The 21,243-nt window shown below is 42.6% G+C and overlaps 1 protein-coding gene across 5 annotated transcripts in view; it reads right to left on the bottom strand.

Moving 5' to 3' along the window:
• Positions 1–5,455: 5,455 nt before the first annotated feature.
• Positions 5,456–21,243, bottom strand: part of GLIPR2 (GLI pathogenesis related 2) — a 28,803-nt gene continuing 13,015 nt past the window's right edge. For all 5 annotated transcript variants that reach the window (XM_056484683.1, XM_056484681.1, XM_056484682.1 and 2 more), the window contains 4 exons: positions 18,084–18,192; positions 14,627–14,730; positions 7,950–8,027; positions 5,456–7,031 (listed from right to left, as the gene is read on the bottom strand). In XM_056484683.1, the coding sequence (XP_056340658.1) occupies positions 6,871–7,031; positions 7,950–8,027; positions 14,627–14,730; positions 18,084–18,192 (452 nt within the window). In that variant the 3' untranslated portion in view covers positions 5,456–6,870. The remainder of the gene's footprint in view (positions 7,032–7,949; positions 8,028–14,626; positions 14,731–18,083; positions 18,193–21,243) is intronic.

The following is a 21,243-nucleotide window of genomic DNA, read 5'->3' as shown; positions in this document are numbered from 1 at the left end:
TCCTGGTGAGGCTTCTGCAGGCTAGAGCATGGCCCCACAAGGACCTGAAGGACTGGGTGCAGGAGGCTGGGAAAGCAGGCAGATAAGGAGAAAGCTGACAGAAACACACCTGCATACATGGCAGTGAATACTTTGTCCAGGAATACAGCAACCCCCAGAAATTACGATCAGGTTCCTTGAAATGATGTGTTCCTTTCAGCTGACTGTGTGGTGAGCAGGGTGTATTGGTACACAGGTCTGTCACAACCAGCTCTGTGTTGCTGGATGGTCTTTCTAGCCCTGAGAGTCCCCAACTCTTCAGGCACAGCTGGGGCATCTCCTCCAGTGCTCTGCTGCACAAACCAGATGTGCACAGAATGATCCTTCCAAGTCCTACTGGCATTTCTGTCAATCCTCACGTATCCTTTGAGCCACCTGCCACCTTCAGCCCCAGGAGCTTCACAATAACCTCTGCCCACAGATCTTGCCTTCACTGAAGAGCAGCAAAAGGGTGGTACACTCTCATCAACAGTCATGGCTGCCTCCTGGAATATCCCTTGGTAAGCCCTGGTCTAGGATATATGCACCATAGAAACCCTTTATGAAGCATCCCCACTGCTCAGAGCCCTCTCTTCCTGACATTTTTCTGTGCTAACCCAGACAGTCTTGTGACACCTACTGTCAGAGACTCCATGATCCACATTAGCACTCAAATCCCAGGAGGAGAAAATAAAACAATCCTGAACGACAAGAGAAAAAGGGTGGCAAGAAGCTGAAGGCTATAACTGGCTGATAATTAGACAAGTTCAATTGCAGCAGGCTCCTGGAAAGCTCATCAGGAGCAATCCCTCACATGGTTTCAGAAAATATGCAACAGGAAATTACAGCCTGAAGGCACTGTGTTCACTAGCAATTCCCAACCAAGGAAAAGAGAGACAACACAAACCAAAATAATTGCATAAGACTCTTTGAGCTTTATATGCAAGCTCTGCACTTGTCAAGGGAAGTGGGCAAGCAGCCAAAAGGGACACAATGTGTCACTAATTATCAAATATAGGAGAGAAATAGCTGGTTTGTTGTAGAAACAATTCATAGCAACGGAGAAACATAGTATCTTTTACTATGGAAAAGACCTTCAAGACTATCAAATCCAGCCATGAATCCAGCACTGCCAATTCCAGCATTAAACCATGTCCCTAAACTCTGAATCTTTTAAATATCTCCAGGGATAGTGACTCAACACATATTTCACAATTTAACTCTGGCTGGAGCAAGGCATTTGGTAATGAGTCTGTGATGGAAGGGCAAGGGGAAATCCCTTCATGCTCCTTACATTTGGCATAGCTTTTGTATTGAGGCTTCTAAGAGGAGACTCAGTCAATGCATAGCATGGACACAAAGCATGCCAGGCACTCTAAGCTATTTGCTTTGGGTAAGAAACACATGGAATAGGTAATTTTGAGCAGGAGTTTGCCACTGCCATAAGGCAAATGAGCCCTTCTTGGCAACCCTACAAAAAGCCAACTCTCTGTTGCAGGGGGTTTACTCTCTATTTTGCAGAAAGCCTAACTAAATGGGGAGAAAGAAGAAAAGTGGAGGCAGGGGGAGTGGGGAAGCCATCTACATCCCCTGCTGCAGCCTGGAAGCACAATTCCTTCCCTCCGATGGGAGAAAGCACTGCAAGTCCTGCCAATCTGCCCTGAAGCAGTGCTCCAGGCAGTGATTCCCACCTCTGTGTTTGCCACTCCCAGCGCATCGACCGACACCCATCAGTACCCGCACAGGTACCAGCATCTCCTTCCCCCTGTGCCTAAGGCCGGAGAGGACGTTTAGTTATAGGACTACCAAAAAACACTGAGAACTGCGTCAGCCAGCACACTTCAGTAAACGCAAGCTTTTTCTGAATTTCTATATTATTATTATATTATATATATTATATATTATTATTCACAGCTTAATGTGAATTTTGGATGCAAGTGCGGGAGGACCTGCAGCCCCCGAGCCACAGCTACAGGTGCATTCACTACTGGAGCGAAAAAAAGAACGTAAATTAACTCCCTGCTCCCATCACTTTACCTCGCTGTATATTTGTGCGGGCTCAGTTAAACCGCTTCCAAATCGCATTTTCAGTCTAATCCGTGCAGCAGAGCCCCAAACCCTGAGTTACTCCCCCGGGTGCAGCGGGATTAGGAACACCCGGGCGAGGCTGGAGCCCGGCGGGAGAGGCGGCGGGAGCGCCGGGGCCGGGCGGGGCCGGGCGGGATGCGCGGGGCTCGGCTGCCCCCTGCGGGCCGCGCCGGGAACGGCGCCGCGGGAAACTGCGGGGAAACTGCTGGGACACTGCCGGGAGACTGCGGGGACACTGCCGGGAAACTGCCGGGAAACTGCTGGGACATTGCCGGGAAACTGCGGGGACACTGCCGGGAAACTGCCGGGACACTGCCGGGAAACTGCCGGGACACTGCCGGGAAACTGCCGGGAAACTGTCGGGACATTGCCGGGAAACTGCCGGGACACTGCCGGGAAACTGCCGGGAAACTGTCGGGACATTGCCGGGAAACTGCCGGGACACTGCCGGGAAACTGCCGGGAAACTGCCGGGAAACTGCTGGGACACTGCCGGGAGACTGCGGGGACACTGCCGGGAAACTGCCGGGACACTGCCGGGAAATTGCCGGGACATTGCCGGGAAATTGCCGGGAAACTGCGGGGAAACTGCCGGGACACTGCCGGGACACTGCGGGGACACTGCCGGGAAACTGCCGGGACACTGCCGGGAAACTGCTGGGACATTGCCGGGAAACTGCCGGGAAACTGCTGGGACATTGCTGGGAAACTGCCGGGACACTACCGGGACACTGCCGGGAAACTGCTGGACACTGCTGGGACATTGCCGGGAAACTGCTGGGACACTGCCGGGAAACTGCCGGGAAACTGCTGGGACATTGCTGGGAAACTGCTGGGACACTGCCGGGAAACTGCCGGGAAACTGCTGGGACATTGCTGGGAAACTGCTGGGACACTGCCGGGACACTGCCGGGAAACTGTGGGGACACTGCCGGGACACTGCCGGGAAACTGCTGGGACACTGCCGGGAAACTGCTGGGACATTGCTGGGAAACTGCGGGGACACTGCCAGGACATTGCCGGGACACTGCTGGGACACTGCTGGGAAACTTCTGGGAAACTTCTGAGAAACTTCTGGGAAACTGCGGGGAAACTGCCGGGATACCACCGGGAAACTACTGGGAATTTGCCAGGAGCCTGCTGGGAAACTTCTGGGAAACTGCCGGGAAACTGCTGGAGAGGGGGGTGAGGCTGGTGCTCCAGCGGGACTGGCTGGGAGTGAAATGGTGGGAAAGGTAAGAGGTCAGACTAAGACTAAGGGGATGTCTGATCATAGAATCACAGAACGGTTCGGGCTGGGAGGAACCTGAAAGATCATTTATATCCTCCTTGCCAGCCCCAGCTAGCCCGGCTTTGACCACTTCCAGGGATGGGGATATCCAAAGTTTCTCTGGACAGCCTGTTCCAGTGCCTCAGCACGCCCACAGTGGAGAACCTCTTCTTAATATCTAATCTAAACCTGCCTTCTGCCAGTTTAAAACCATTCCCCACATCACTACATGCCCTGGTAGCTCCCATGCAGGTCCCTTTTACACACTGGAAGAACGCTACAGTCTTCCAGGAACTTCCTCTTTTCCAGGCTGATCAGCCCCATCTCTCTCAGTCTGTCTTCACACAAGAGGTGGCTCAGCCCCCTGATCATCTTCATGGCCCTCCTCTGAACTAGTCCAACAGGGTCACATCCCCCAGATGCTCCAGGGATGCAGTACTCTGGGAGCAGGGAGAGGGTCTCACCAGAGCAGAGTAGAGGAGCAGAATCCCCTCCCTTGCCCACACTGCTTTGGATGCAGCCCAGGACACCATTGACTTTCTGGGCTGTGAGTACACATTGTTGGGTCACAATGAACTCACAGTCAACCAACAGCCTCAAGTCTTCTCAGGAAGAGGTTTGGTCCTTTTGGGAAGGTAAAGGAGGGAAGCTGGCAATTGAAAATGCTTAATGCAGACTTCCTTTTCCAGCACCTCTTAAACACCAATCCCAGTTCTTCAAATTCTCTGTTATTATTTAACCCCTCTGTTATTATTTAACCCAGAAGACTAGAAATTAAGCCTCAGACCAACAAGTACTCCTCCTCCAGCTGCAAAAAGACCTTAGAAACCATCTGCAGCTTCTAAAAATAGGGGTTTAGCATATTCTTTGTTCCCAGGGAAAATGTTACTTCTACCTCTGAAACTCTGAGGAACATCTTGTTTTGCTCTAACAGGAGATAATCTTTCCACCTCCCAATCTCCACAACTCTAAAGGATGTGATAAGAGAGTGGGGCAATGCACCAACACAGTCTTTTAACACTGATGGCTGGCAAGTCAAGGTTCAGTGTACAGTTCCCAAAAATCATATGGCTTTTGAGTGAGTCACATCAGCAGCATTACCCTTCCCTTGGCATTTGGACTCCTACATACACCATGGTCTGCTGCACAGCCAGAGTTCATTGGCAGAAGGTGTCAGCATCATAATATGGGGTGATGAAGAAGTAAATTAACATTTTGGGGTTTTTAAAATGTTATAGTCATATTTGCATGGACTCTGGAGGGCAAGAAGCAAGCACTGAGGTGATCTGAGTGGCTTTGTGCTTCTTCCATGTCCAGTTACTTCTGACGATCCCTCAAAATGGTCTGTCTAAAAACTTCACTAGTTCACTTTCCGTTATCATTTTAAACAAAGATAAGCAAAGCTTTGTTTTGTTTTGTCCTCTCTTAACTTACCTTCCTAGTTCCCTCTGAACTTAAAATAAAACCTAGGTGGCAGCAGAGAAGGATTCTGACTTGACTCACTCAATTACAATATGTACAGTTTTGCATCAATCATTCAAGTGCCAATAGCATGAAAACCATTAAGAAAAAACCAGAGTATGTTAATACTGCCAATTTCTTTAACATCAGCCTTTAACTTTATGTCAGTTGCAGCAAGCCTGTTATATTTTTTTTAGAAAATCCTGTTTTCATTCCCATCTTTCTTGTCAGCTGAGGGCTGAGGGGAGGAAGGCCCCAAGGCTGCAGTTCCTGAAACACAAACACACCTGAGTGGGAGTCGAGTGGGTTCTCTTTACTGACAACACATCAGCCAAGAGAAGGAGCAGCAGAATGAAACAAGGTACAGAGCAGGAGCTTGGGAGAGAAGGAGAGAACTCCTCTTCAGCCTCAACTCTTCACCCAGTCCTTGTATGAAGTGAGGATTTATGATCTGCTCTATGATTTAGCCTCTCTCAGAAGGTCTCTTCTTTCTTTCCTGAATTAGAATAGTTACTGCTTTTATTTGCCCCCATGTTACAAAAGTAATAATGTCATATGCTAATGTCCTGGAAATAAAATTTGAGGATTATTCAACAAAGACTTAGATTACAGCATAGGCTTGTGTAGTTCATATTCAAAAATATTTATTTTTCAGTTGTTCATGATGTGTGTCAAGTTCTTGGTTACAACAAAAAATTGTAACAAACAGCATCACAGTGACATATAATCAAGCCATCAGAATGCAGTTCATTATAATTGTGTAAACAAAAAAGAAGTATTTCTGTAATGGCACTGTCCATGAACCAGATTATGGCATACAGAAACTCAGCAAAAGTCAAAAGAAACTCTTACAAAGAAAACAAACCCCCAGATTGAAGCACAGTTTATGAACCCAGCCAAAATGGCCCAATCCACACTTAATCAGAGAAAAGAGTGTCCCCAGAATTTTTGCTTGGTTTATTGTTAAGGAATTTAAGTTTTCACTGTTTTCAAGGCATCAATCCAGCATATGAAATAGTACTATTATTGAATGATATGAATAAAGATCAAATATCTCTTAATTATGACAATGTGAATACCCCTACTGTTACATTGTTAAAGGAGACGAGATGATTTAGGAATGTTATTGCCTAAATAGCATGACACCTTTAAAAGATATTCCTTAGGAAATAAAAAATAAGTTACTGAGAAATAAAATCCAAAGTGCACCATCAAAGAAACTTTTGTGCATAAATATCAAAAAAGGAGAATCTTCTTTTTCTGCAACAGAAACAAACAATTGGATTATAATACAAGATACATACTGTAAACTGTAGGATGCACTTTGAACTTAAAATATACTTATCTCAAATATATTTTATATATCAGCATCTAAAACGGGATTTAAAAAATTGTAAGGTTTGTTTTTAGATCATGCATTCGTTACATCTTGCTTGATGGCTACAGTTTTGCCAGTCTTTTAGTGTTCTGCAAGATCCTCATAATAAAAACACACAGGTCTGAATTCCACTACATTTTACACATGTACCTTTCATACAGGAAGTTTTGCATGTGTTCCATCTGCAGAGAGTAGGTCCCACAACAGCAGGAGGTAAAGACAGAGCAACAAAGGTAGAGTTATTAAAAAGTGCTGGACAGCTGGGACTACATAATATAATTACAAGCTGGTACCTTCAGTTTACAGAAAGCTATAAATTTGTTTGTTTAAAAAAAATAGACATCCAACATGTGCTTACTCACATGCTGACACAGAGTTCATGCAAACAATTTAAAAAAAAATCTTACCCATTTTATCCCTTTTATAGAAATGCTGCATACAGTTCATCTTCAAATAAATTGAGGCCCCCTCAGAAACAACAGGGGCCTGATGTGCAGATTGACTCAAGCAACATGTAATTGCTTCCTCCACAATGAGACATGAACAGCAGTATCAAACAGGAGATTTCATTGAATTGGGCTTCATTTCAAACACTGTTAGGTCCAAATCTAGGTTCACTTGTCATTAAGCAATAAGACTACCTTAAAAAAATAGAGTTATTTTCTTGGAGGAAGAACATTTTCTTCATAATAGCCTGGATTTACTACATTTCCAGCTGGGTCATATCTAGCCACCACAAAGGTTGAGCCATCACTAGCAGATGCTTTTCCAACTCCCATCTTCTTCGTGTTCTTCCAAACCATTGCTGTGAAGTGACCTGAAGAGAGAGAAACATAAATGTTCCCTTTAGATATTAAATCTGCAACATTCCCTTTAACATGTGAGGGAAAAAAGAACAATACACAGCTTCCTCTTTGTCTAACATGAGAACAAGCTAAGGACATGAAAAGGAGCCCTACCTCTAGCATTTAGTCTTGAAAAACCCTAATCTGATCTGTTTTCATAACACTATTCCCATTTCCATGTCCTATATCCAAATAAGAACTTGTAGGAGGAAAATCATGAAAGAATAGTTTGATGAGTGTCTGATGTAGAATTTGACAAAGACATCACAGTCTGTGCTCCCTGCAGTGTGAACAGCAGTTCTGGGCGTGACTATTATTCATTTGCTTTAACCACCTCTTACTCCCCCATGTGTTTGCACGTGCAGCTCTCCAAAAACCCCACTCTTTTTGTGGCTTCTTCTGCCTAGTTTAATAGCCACCCCTACACTGTTGTTCCCTCTATGCATAGGCAAATCCCAGAATCAGGGAGACAAGCGTGATTTTCTTAATCTGAAACAAGGTCAGGTACCTCTCTTGCTTGAGCATTATTTGAGGAACAGTGTTCTCAAATGTCTTTTGCACTAGATTGTCAATACGTAGCCAACAACCTGTTCCAAATCTCCAAATTTTAGCTAGTGATCTCTGTGAGTGGAGTGATACAATTCAGCAGAAGCCACATGTCAATGTAAACAACACAGTACACTTAGTAAGTCTCCTATGCAATTCCAATTTAGTATTTCTTACAAATTAATTTGCTTTAAAAATATGTTGCCTGTTCAAAACTTTGAAGTTGTAGGGAAAATGCAGTACTAAAAAAACCCTACAAATTTTGCTTAGTTTCTAATTTCTCAGTTTTTAGCATGACAGTAGAAGTTTCATTTTTGAAGTGACAGTTCCCAGTCTGAACTTACCTGTCCTAGAAGAAAACCCTGGGTTTTGAAAGCTGTAATTTTTTATTTCACTGTACCATCTGTCAGCCACATCTTTTCCTGAAAGACAAAAGAAATGTGCTGCAGAATCATGACATAAACACCAAAGTGCAGCTCACTCACAGCCTGGCCAGTAAGATCTTCTGTAACTTTGAGCTTGGAAGGTAATGAAGAACATCTCCCTCATCTTGGATAAGTGCTCCTGTCTCCAGGCTTACACATACAGCTTTCACCAGCTCCTTCCTCTTAAAATGTGTTTGAAAATGCCTGTGTGCCACATTTTCTAAGCAAAAGGCCACACCTGTGGATGTTTACCCCTTCCAGCTCCAGGTAAACCAAAGAAAAATTAAATTGCTGATGTCTTTTAGTTTCCCATGTTCTCACCAGCATTGAATATTTCCAATTTCTGAGGGCATTTAATTTTAGTGGTTTCTACCCAGCACTAAAGCAATTGTAAAGGTCCATTTTGAGGCACTCTAATCCAAGGTACTACAGAAGAAACCTCAAATACTCAGGAACTGTTTCTGTGAGGAAGTCTGTGTGTCCAGCACAGTCTCATCCCACCCAAGGTTTTCCCTGACAACAGCTGCATAAGGACAATGACTATGGCCAGGGATGCAGCTCAGACCAAAATCTGCAGATGCAAGGCAGACAAATGTCAAATGTTACTTGATTTCCATTACTGGTCGTTAGGAAATTCTTGTGTCAAACACCAGGGGGGTGAGAGGGTCAGGTTTTTCCCTGAGCAACCTCTATAATTAAATTTCTGCTTAGCATTCCAGGATGCATCATCCACACAAGGCCAGGAGGTTTCAAAGCAAGCTGCCAAAGCTGTTAAGCCTGCCATCATGAAGAATGCTGGTCCCTGGTGGACTGTTGGCTGCAGAAGAGCAATGACTCATGCTTTGCTATTTTGCAGCAAAAAGTCTTAAACTTGCGCACTTCTAGAAGTCAGACACTGCGTTAACTTCTTCAAACTTCAGTTTGTTACGACTGAAGTCAGCTAAAAGGAGGATGCTGTTAGCCTGGCTGTCAGAGCCCTAGCTGATAAGCAAATATTTAATGAAATGCCTCCTCTAGAGAGGTTTATGAACTGGAAGTACTATGAAGTTATATGCCACACTGCTTGTGAGGAGCAGTGCTTAGTAGAGTCAAAAAATTTTTCTACATAAAAAGGTAACAAAACATCTCCTGCCTCCCAAAGTAAAAGCTTCAGGAATAACTATTGGTTTCTTCTTTTCCTGCTCTCCTTGTGCCAAAAATCCAAACCCAGTACACCTGTATTATGGCTGAAGTATGTAACACATACTTATTTTTTCATTTCTTACACTAAAGCTGAAACAAAGATTAAAAGAAAGAGCAAATAGTGACCTTTATGCAATACAAGGGGAAAAGCAAAAGCACATAGTAAAAACCACACAATAAACCAATCAGATCATCCTGTCCCACTCCAGATTTCATAGCTATGAACGATTTAGAATGGGTTTGTGCTAACTTGGGTGTAACAGAAGTGCAGAATGTGACTGATACATCAAGCCTTATGAAGCCCATGTATTTTATGTGTACAAGCCACTATACTACACAAGTAGAATTTTAGCAGATGTAGGATTGCATTCTCACTGCTGCTAGCTTTTTATTCCCCCTGTTAATGTATCAGTGCCATATAGTACAAACAGTATTTAAAGTCAAAGTCACTGCCACTCTGCTTACTGTAGCTCTGAGAAGTGTGCCTAGGCTGCACGTGACAGAACTTAAAATCTCCATAATGCAAGTATTGCAGGGCACATGAAAGTTTTGACAAACACTATCTCTTCATAATTAATTTGCTTTTAATTTAAAGAGTACTATAATTTGAAAAAATGTTTGCTTTTTAAGTCAAGGGAGATAGCAACAGCCTCAGGTAAGACTGCCTCAATCCTGTACCTGAAAGACAATGAGAACAGTTGGGCAGCACAGTCTATCAGGTGTTAATTCCCAGATTTCAAGGATGAAAGCTTTCAACTGACTGAGGCCAGGCAGTTAAAGCCAAGAAGCTGATCACTATTCCCCATTTTTCACATGCAGGATCAAGTTTTCATTTTACAGCATTGCTGTTATCATCCTTGAATTAAGAGTCATGGCCTCATAAGGTGTGAAAAAATAAAGACTGGCTTTTTTCCAGCAAAAGAGAAGGTCACCAAAGGACTAGGCAACTTTTGACAAACTCTGTCTTGAAATCATGTTAAAGAAGTGTCCTATAAGTGAAGGGAATGACTTTTATCTGCCACATGGCATAGGAAGTATGGGGGAGTCCAGTGTGGAAGATATTACCATGTGAGAAGACAGGTAGGTACCAAATGATTAAAGTCTCTCTTTCCTCTGAAATACTTTTCTTCTCATTCTTCACCCTTTGTGGAGCAATAAAAAAAATGCCCTGGTGGGACACAAGCCAAACCAGTGTTGAAAGTGACAGCTGGCACACAGGGGACTAAGGAAAACCCCTATTTTGAACTCAGTAACTCCCAGGCTTCCAGAGAGAAAACAGCACAAGGGTCAGGAGTGCACTGAGCCTACCTGCTTCAGCAGCAACTTGCATCCTCAGAAAACTGACCACAATATTTCCATTATGGAATAAAGTATGCAGTCATATTTAGGGTCTGTTCTGATTGCTTTTCAACGTTTCATTGAAAACATCCCCCTGCTCCCAAAGTTCCCCCAAAACAGAGGAAATTGGTTGCTGTTCAAAATGCTTTTCAGTCAGAAGGAAAAAAACACTAAAAAGGAATTGCTGACATCCCTCATTCCTGATCAGAGCAGAAATTATAAAATTTACTCCTCTCAAGAAGCACATGGGTCTTCCCTGCAGTCGGAGCTGCAGCTTCTCCTCTTGCTTTGCTTCTGGAACTGATTCACAAATATTCTGCTGTTTTTTACTACCCTTCCTCTTTCCACTGCTGTAAAGCACACTCAGAGTTTCAACACTTTCACTACTAAGGAAACACAGTTTGACTCTACCCTTCTCCCAGTGACAGAGAGATCCCTGATGACCTGCTCAGCTAGGCTTACTAGATGTTCATTTCAGAACAAGTTGAATCTCACTTTGAGTTTCAATTGTGATGGACAATCTCCTTCACATGAAAACTTGGTGCAACAATCCTTGAGCTAATGTCCAACTGTAGTTTTGCCCAAGACTAGGATCAAAACCAGCACAGTGATTTAATTACAAGCTACATGCTTACAACGTGGCCACACTGACTGTGCCTCAAGCTTCTTCAGAGGGGTGACCATGCAGGCTCAGCCCATATGCAGGACTAACAGTCTAAATTAAATTCCCCTTATTATCAAGGGGTCACTGCAGGTAAGCAGGTGCCATTACTCTTGCCTGGCCATGCTCTAATCTCATCAGTTGTGCTGTTGTCTCATTAAATGTCATTTTTAGCTGTCCTCCTGGGTGAGGAGCTCCAGTCTGTGTGGATGTTGATGGTGTGAGTGCCAACAACCAGAGACCTCTGTCTGTGGTGCCAGCAACTGGAGCACCAGCAAAGCAGGTGAAGTGCTCTGGAAGGAGTTGCTACAGAAGTGTATGGCCATTGCAGGGTGGGTTCTGCCAGAGACCTGTGTGTGTGAGATGCACTGATATATATATCTATCTGTAATATAACACTATAAAATATAAATTATATCCACTTTTAAATAATTTACTGAGAAATAAATATTTGTACTTTTATATACTATGCTAATTTACTTATATATACTCTAGTCACATATATTGGAATTAGCTGGAAAAGGAAAGAGGAAGAGACCACTGGTGCTGTTCATTTTAATACTGACTGCATCTGTTTGTGCTGTTCTGCACATAAACACATGTCCAGGCTATATGTGTGTTTGTGTATGTAAGGCTGGACACACATTCCCAGACTGTGTAAGGCTGGACACACTTTCCCAGCCTCACCATTGGGAAAACAATGCTGTGACAACCCTATTCTTGTATTCAGCTCCCCTCAACTGGGCCCAGTTAATTTTTCTCAGCCCAGCCTTACTGTTTCTTCTCATACCAAAAAATGTTTAAATCTTCAAGTAATCCAACTAAGTTGCCAAAAACATTCTAATAAGATCACATAGACCATATTTCTCTGCAAATGGGCAGCACCTTGGTGATCTACTTCAAAACTAAGTTTTCACAACATTCCTTCCACAAGTCCAAGGAGAAAGAGGGTAGTTTTAGCATTGCCTTCAAAATAAAATATATACCTAGACTGAAATCATACCAATGGCTTTTGGAAGTAATTCTCTACTTTCAACATCCCTCATGCAGGTCCTTATTTTATTTAACAGTATTGTATGTTACTGTATGGTGTTAGACAGCACGAGATATATCAAGGCAGGCCTTCAGTCAGAGCACACTCCTCCAGACAGTGCTTGTGCTGTTCTAGTCCCAACTTCAGGAGACTCAGATTCCTCCCATGACAGAGCTGGCTGATAGCACACTGTGGATTTCTCTTACAAACTCTCTAGAGAGTTCATAAGCCTCAGTGTTTCCACCAGCAACAGAGCACTTTCTTCTCAGTCCCACCAGCCATCCCAAAGAGAATTCAGACATCCAGTGCTTGCCTTCAGCCTCCTGACACGCAAGAAATGAGATGAGGTATCCTGAGAAGCCTGACATAGCACAGCTGCCAAGGCAGGCTGTGGTCTCTCGCATTAGAGGCAGATGACAGCTCACTTATTTGAACACAGACAAAGAAAAGTCTGCCACAGAGCAGTTCCTTCAGGACTGGAGGGAGGAAACAGCTGCCAACTATTTCTTGGATTACAGGGATAAACATATTTCTAGCAACAGCTTTAGGCTATGTAACTCCAAAATCCTGAATAGAATTCAAGGTATTCTTGTATCAGGAGAGAAGTCATACTAGAAGGCTTTGTAGTTGAAAACTTAAATCTTCCCTGAAACAAGAAATGTGTCTTCTGGCATTATTAGAGAGCTCAGTAAGAGTCAAAATAAACAACAGCGTCATTTTTTGAGAGAGAATACAGAGTATTCTAGAGGTTTATTGAGTCTTCCTTTATCTGGGAAAGAAACCAGAAGACACTGCCTGCCTTTGTTAAGCCCCTGAATGGATGTCTTAATCCAAATTTCAGCCTCATTGAGCAGGGTACAAATTAACTATCCAGAGGGAACTCTATGAGAAAAAGAGGAAGAATGAACCAACTCCACAGAGGTGAAGACTAAGCCTAGATGAGAAAATAACTTCCTTTGAAGAACTAGCTTTCTCATTATGGTACTTTGAGTGATCCTGCTGCATTAGAAATGTAGAAATGTTTCACAGAACAAAAGAGGATGTAGCTTAATTTTCTCAACATGGCATTTAATCCTGTGGATAAAAAGCAGCAAAACTTCTCAAAACTGGAAAGTTCTGTATGGAAACTGTGCTTTGAAGAAAAGGGACCAGATCCAGAGAAAAGACAGACATTATGTAGAAGGATTTGTGTGTTATGTTTCCAGCTCTCTAAATGGGAATTCCGTGGCTTTAACCCCGAGGGAAGGAGCACAGGCCATTAACACAAACAAGAAGAAAGAAGTAAGCTCAGTCAGTGAGTCATAGCCACTATGCAAACTCTGCTGTACATCTGTGTTTTCCCATGCAGCTCCAAATCCTTTCCTCACACTCTTGAAAAGGACAGAATGCCAAATATGTGCAGATCAAATTGTATTTTTCCACCATGAGTTTCTTTTTCAACACGAAAATGTGCTCACTTTGGGCTAGAGTTGGCACTTGAAGAGGACCCAAATAGCATCCCTGGGACTAAAACACACTAAAATTTCCAGGTCCTTCAAACAGAGCCTCCAGCCTGCAGAAACAAGCTTCAGCTTCTTTGGGGCTGTGCTGGAAATTCCAGGGGTAGATTGGAATAAAGAAAGCAAGTGGTCACTTTTAATACATCCCAGCTGCTGTCCCAGCAGGCTGAGGCATGAGCCCTGCCCACTGGAGGACCCAGAAGGGAAGAGTCTCCTGAATCTCTCTCTAGCTAAGGGCTCACCCTGACCAAAATTCAGATCCCAGACCCAAACAAAAGGCTCCCAGTTACATATTACATTTGCAATCAGAAAACACATGGAGTAAAATAGTCCTCAAAAATGTAATCATGGAAAAGGGCTTAAAGCCTGTTTGCTGACAGAGAGGAAAGTATTAGTGGAAGAACATTAGCCACTGATACTTTGGTGTCCAGTCCCCTGCTTTTGCCCCCACAAAAGGAACTGCTGTGCAGTGTGCAAGAGACATTTTTCCACTTACCACAGCTGTGGGCAGACCTCTCTTTGTCTGGGACAAACTAAGGATAAAGGTGAAGCAGGGGCATTGTCAGCTTCCTTCTCTCCTGCCATGGACACACAGGTACCACTAAAGGCAGCTCCACAAGACACAAGCCCTGCCTCCAAAGTCACAGAACACACCACCACAATCCCTTACTCCCCCTGTGCCCACATATGCTTCTTGCTCTCAGGACACATAGGTGACTGCAAACCACCAGCCTGTCCCCAGGGAGCCTGGGCTGGGCTGTGCTGAGTGCATTACTGAAACAGAGGAAACTCCAGCAGTCTTGCAACCAGATGCTCTGAGCCCAAGCACTTGAGATAAGGTATTTATCAGGAGTCTGTGAGACAGCAAGAGAAGAGAGCTCACCTGATTGGTCATAGGATGCCCATGCCAGGTTTTCTCCACAATTCCCATTAGCAGACTCAGAGCTGTGCTTGAGGACCCTCGTGGTGGCCAGTTCTTCTGCATACCTAGCAAAGAATCCACACATTGGGTCAGGGACCACAGCTGCAATGAGCAGAAAGGAGGAGGAACAGGAGAGAGAGAAGGATATGCAAACAAGGAACTGTGGTGGAAGACGACAGGTTTAAGTCAAGTTGCAAAGCCCTGAAGCCAGAGATGCTTTAAGGTTACATAGATCTATGAGCTAGGCAAAGGGAAAACACATTTCCTCTGTCTTTCATGAATGTCTGTATAAATTCTGAGAAGGGCCCAGAAGAAATCAAAGGGCAGATCCCCTTGCACCACATTTTAACCAGCACCTGGAAATCCAACTGCCATCCTCAGCCACAGCTGCTGGTGGAAAGGGAAGTACCTACAGCAATTGCTACAGGTGTCACTTCCTGGCATTGCTAGGTCCCTCACAGGAGTAAATTACATGTTCACAGTGAGACTGGAAAAAAACCAGAAGTGGGGATTCAGTCAAAGCAAGTGTAAACCCCCTACATTTACAAATGAAAGAAAAAAAGTCAAATGCAAAAAAAGAGCAATGTACCAGGCAACAAGATGGAAGAGAAGGGGACCACATGGAGCCTCTGAGGCAATAACTGTGTAAACCAACATGTGGATAAGCAGCACTGTTTCTATAGAATTTGACATGTATGTGAGTGTATGATGTATTTTATTTCCTAAGAACAATGGGGTTAAAAAGAACACCATGGGTAAAACAATTACTGTTTTTGTCCAAGGCTTCAATACAGAGAAAGAGAAATTGGAAAGACCATTTGTTATTTCTTATAGTGGCAACACAGAAAGTCATCAGGTAGGAGATTTAAAATTCAAGTGAGACAAAGCACTTCTTCCACACTGTGCAGCAGCACATTGCCACAGGACAATGCAGACACCAAAGCACACATGAGTTTGAAAAAGAGAGAGGAAAATTCACAGTGTATGGATGTGGGGAGCAATCTTCATGGCATATTAAACAACAGCAACAAATAAATGAGGATACAACTTACTTCTTAGGAAAACTGTAATTTCCCAGATAAATCCATAATTTCCAGGAGAAGATAATGGGGGAAGGATCACAATTGTTTTGTTCTTCTACTCCTTCCCTAATCATGAATTACTGGCATCTGCCAGACATGAATTTTGTCCAGCTGAACATTTTGACCCAAGCTAGTATTTCAGTCATTAGGTTGTAGTTTCCTTCTGCCCTAATCCTCCCACCAAAACAACAACAAAAAAAGAGTATTTAGCTACATCCATTAATTTAGAAATAGTGAAAACTTGTCAGTTGTCAGTTTGCTAAACCCTGGACTAGAGGATCTTTAGATGCTATCTCTACAGTCCTGCAATTTTTCTCAGGATCCTCATATCCCAAATTAGAGGCAGGACTGGGACAAAGTAGACCTTGCAGGTAGATAAAGCTGCCAGGGATTTGAGACAAAGGGTGTTTAATCCACTCCAGCTCAGCAGTTGAAAGCATGAGATTTTCATCTGAGATCATCACTCTATGCTTCACCACAGTCAGAGATAAACAGACACCTGCTGAGGCTGACTCATCTCATGTTAAAGCACAGATCCAATAGTCAGTTCACCTGCCACAATAACTGGACCTGAAAATAGTAGGAAACATACCATTTTCAACACAGGTAGAGAAGCACAGAAAAGTACCCAGAGATACACCAGATACATATCAACAAAGGTAAATATAAAGGATATACCCAAAGAAAAGGGGAAGTTCTTCTTTTAAGTTAAGAATATGCTAAATCTGTCTTGACAAATATGAGATTTCTTAAATTTCATGTTTTATTCAGACCAAAACATTTTTTATTCTTGCCATCAATGAGTTTTACCAGTTTTTGAACATGTCTTTTAATTCTTACAAGTTACAGACCTCAGCCAAAGAGAGGTTTCCTATTGTTGTTCATCACAGCAGGGCATCAGCTGAGACCAAAGATGGCTGTGAGGAATTTGTTAAGGATCTAAAAATACCCAGCAAGGGCAACAGCACACTTAGAGATAAATGTGGAGCAATGCATATTTGATAGAATAATCTGAACTATTCATACAAGCTGACTTGTTCAAACCAAGTGTTGCACTTCTGAGACCCAACAAGTGCTATTGACAAGTCAATGAAATCTCTTCCTCAGTGTGAGCATGAAAAACAGAAACAAAAAAAAACCCCTTAGAAGAACCTTAGAAGGAAAGCCCCAGCAGATTACAAGGTCAGTGAATGAGTCACTGGCATTCCAAGTCTTAAGAATATTATATCCAGTTATAATGGCGTCTCAATAGGAAGAAAAAAAAAAAAAAAAAAAAAAAAAAAAAAAAAAAAAGAAAGAAAAAGTGAAAACACCAAGATTTTTCTTGCTGCCAGAGGTCATGTCCACATGCCATTTACACGATGTGTTGCACAGCACAACATCTGGGAGAAATTTAGGAGGCAGTTCATCTGTGTCCCATCATGCTGGGACAATAAATCAGGTTCTGGAAAGACTGTAGCATCTCTGTCTCTCAGTCACCCAACACAGAGAAATATGCATGGTTAGAAAAGCTAATGGAAAGCTAATGTAGAAATCTAATGGGAGGAGATCTTATGTCTAGAGCAGGGATCAAACTGCCCACCGTTTAGTACAAATTGTCTTCTGAATAGTTTAATCAGCATTTACTCCTTCAGTTATCTCCTGAAAAAGAATTGAAGATATTGAAATCTGCTTTTTGAAAAAGATTGCTGTAAAGAGAAGAAAATTAATCTGGTTATCATAACTACAGTAAAGAGGACAAGCAGTATTGGACTCAAACTTCTGTAAGAGAGACAAGTTAGAGAGCAGGAAGATGAATTCACTGTATGTTAGACTGAGAAGAAGTTGTACAGTCTTCAGCACTGGAAAAGAGGCAAGATGTTTCCTTCCTGACAGAACAGAGAACATACAATACTTTTACTTTTGGGGCTGGGAGATAGATAAATTAATCTGATATTACTTCCTCCTGATTCCACTGATCTTAGTCACCACTTCTTACCATGAAAAAGTTGTTTTCTCACTATTTCAGCTGGAGTAGATATTTTCCTGCAGATGACAATCCCTCATCTGACAGAAATGGTGGTGAAGCATGTTTTAGACAACTGCCCTCTGCAGAGGACACCCACCAGTGCAAACAGATTTAGTTCACATCTGAAAAAGGCTCCAAGAAAGATTCATACAGTTGTGACCACAGAAGTGTCCATGTGACCAGCTATTGCTATGTGAAGGAAAAAGAGGGGATGTCTTCACTGGTTATCAGCATGTCAAAAGGCAAATATCCTGGCAGTAAACACAGTAAAACCTGACAGACAAAAGTATTACAAATCTCATTAGAGAAAAGAAAGGACTGAACTCACTGTTGGGCTCCTCTGTTTAACTTCTTGCAGAGTTTTAATGGGGGTACTCCATGTTTCTTCCTGTAGTCATTGTGCACTTTCAAGACTTCTTCAGCAAATTGTTTGGAAGCTGAAATCACATTAAAAGATTGGAAAGGTCTGTCAAATACAGACATTAGTGAAGACAGAAAAAGCACACTCTGTACCTAGTATGCCACTGGTGCAGGCTGGACAGAAGAACACAAGAGTACCACCCTCATTACCTGGGAGCAGGATGAAATGAACCACTAATGACTTTGATCTAGAAACAAACTCTAACAGACACTCCCATTGGGAAGTTACAGACTCACCAAAAGTTGAAGAAAACTATGATCCTTAGTGTTTTGCTCAATAGCAAGATGATTTAAGGTTAGTCAATCAGTTTGTTTAAAACAAAGTTTAAAACAGAAATCAGTTTGACTGTCTTTCATCCTAACAACTAATGCAGTGCACTGCATCACCATTCCAATCTCAGAGTAAGCAACAAATAAGTCCATCAAGGAGATGCATTAAAAATAAAAATGATTGTCCCTCTATGCAAGAATTGTCTGTATTAGTCAGGGCACCACCTAAACAGAATGAAAATACTAAAATGTTTAGATCTCTTCAAGTACTTTGAAACATGCACTATTCTTCTAATTCATTTTATAGTACAAGTTCATAGAAATCTCAAAATGCACCTTTATTTGGCTCAAGACAAGTATGTTCACAAACAGCAAGTAGTAAGGAAAGAAACCACTGCTGTAGCATGGGTTTTTATATTTATTAATGATTCATCAGCTTCATTTCTGAATATTCCAATTAGCATGAATACCATCATTTTCCCTTGTAAGATACTTCAGAAACCCAAACAGATCCTATGACTAGAAGGCATTTCCTATTATTAACCTTAGATTTCCCAACTTCCTCTCACTGCTTGATCCCAAAAACTAAAATCAATCATTGTCTGCTGTATTAGCATATTCTCCTCTGCTGTTTGTAATGATGCACTTTCCCCACAATAGAGCTGTCAGTTTGCACACACAGCTCTCAGAACTTTTCCCTAAGGTGATTACCCAGCTCACTCTCATGCTTTAGGCTGTTCTTGGAATTCTCTCCAGTTTCCTCAATAGCACTGGGATAATAGAGCACCCTAAAATAATCTCACTGTCCAAAGCACATAAGAAAGCCATTACAAGCCATTACTGCATTTCATGTATTACCTTAAATCTTTTGAACACAATCTGAGTTTGGGTTGACTCTTCCCTGACCAAAGTGTCATTGTGGAATATATATCTAATATATTCTCCGTAACATCCTTTCAGGCTCATTTTTTTGGTATCAGTTTGTTGGTATAAGACAGCAGCTCTCATGAGCAGGGTGACATCTGCCCACCACCTTCCTCCTCTTCAGTTCTCCCTCAGTTTTCTGTATCACAAGTTGCACATCATCAAAAAAACCAGCACCTCCATTCTGGTATCCAAGCACACAAACTACTTTTTGCTAATGAACCTGCCCCATCACTCTTGTTACCATCACTCACAGCTCACTGATTCTATCAGGCCAGAGTCCTAAACCTCTCATCTGCTCTGCTATAGAGTTAGCCAATTTCTACAGCATCTATCAGAAGTCACTGAGGAAAGCAAGCCTACACCAAATTCACCCTCTTCCCTGATGCAAGGGTCCAAGTTTACAGCAAGCATATCTTAAGACAGCCTACAAATTAAAGACATTGAAAAACACAGCTTTGAAAGTTGCATCACATACTCCAAGCTACTGTTTTTTGGGGTTTTTTTAGCTTGAGACCACACTAAACTTGAGGCTGTTATCACCTAGACTTAATATCCCACTCACTCAGCACTGAATAGCAAATAAACAATCTGACCTGCAAGTATGGAAGTTTCTAGCTAAATCATTTGCTCTCAATGACAACATCAAATTTAAATTCTAATTAAAAAAAAAAAAAAAAAAAAGCCAACTGAAATACAGATTTTGTCAGTGCTCAGTCCAGACATTAATTGAAATACTGCAAAATGTAGCTCTGTACTAACTTTCTGACTTACAAACAGTAACAAGTCATGCACAAAACTGAGTTACTTCTAGCTACAGCAGGTACTCCTATGCTGTCCCTGGAGAACCTCCATCCTCCCTTCCCTCAAGGGTGGCTGCTATAGAAATGCTTATCTTCTGTGACTCAAGCTCATGTGCTAACCACCTCCCTCTGTACAGCTTCTTCTGTGCCTGATGATGTGGAGAGGGACGCCCAAGTGCCAGATAAATTTCAGATTTGTTTTAGAATGCATGTTAAGTTTTTCCATTTTATGAGTGTTCCATACACTGAGAAGCCAGGCATTAAAAGTGAGAGTTAATGGGAGTTTTCAGGCTCCCACCCAAATGGGAACAGCTTCCCAAACAGCTGTGGAGACGTACTTCTTTCCCTTCATGTAAGCTGCTAGAAGAAAATTATTTTCTACTGCCAGAGAGTTAAGTTTGGTGATGAATCATTACACAGCTTAATAAGTAAAACAACTGAAGGTATTAGATACAGTTGCTTGCTCCTCCATATTCAATTATTTGCCTCTATTTCTTATTCTTCTGGAACATTGGCTAAGATAATGGCAGCACATGACGAATTTCTAGGCTATGATGTGGTACAGAACATACTTTACAGCTGTTATGCTCTTGGACTTCCACTTTCATTGATAACTTTGTGTGACAGGGAAAAATAAGCACAGGAATCTAGGTTGCCTTTTCCCATGACATTTTCTTTCAAAGAATTTTATTTCTCTATTCTTACTGTCTCTAAACAGTGCCAATCTATTCAGTCTTTCTTGCATGAAGAGCTCTTCATGCCTGAGTCCATACAGCCTCTTCTTAGAGCCATCTCCTGTCATTTCTGCCTTAGTTTGGGCATCCAAACACAGGTGAGTTGCCTGAACGTGAGCTGCCCTGCATCACCTTTGTAGCTGTCAACTGCACCTCTTCCACTGGTCTTGTGGAGCTGCAAGATGGTAACAGTGAATTGTTCCACAAAGCACCATACCCCTACAACAGCAGAAATGCTGTGGGTAGCCTTTGCCTCAGCACTCAGGACACACAACATTACAGCAGGCACACACATGGCTAGCAAAACAGGCATACATTTTTGTGCCTGAATGTCCAC

This window comes from Oenanthe melanoleuca, chromosome 2, assembly GCF_029582105.1.
Source record: "Oenanthe melanoleuca isolate GR-GAL-2019-014 chromosome 2, OMel1.0, whole genome shotgun sequence".
NCBI classification, from domain to species: Eukaryota; Metazoa; Chordata; class Aves; order Passeriformes; family Muscicapidae; genus Oenanthe; species Oenanthe melanoleuca.
The sequence above is the reverse complement of the archived record's forward strand: the minus strand, read 5'-3'. Positions and strand labels throughout refer to the sequence as shown.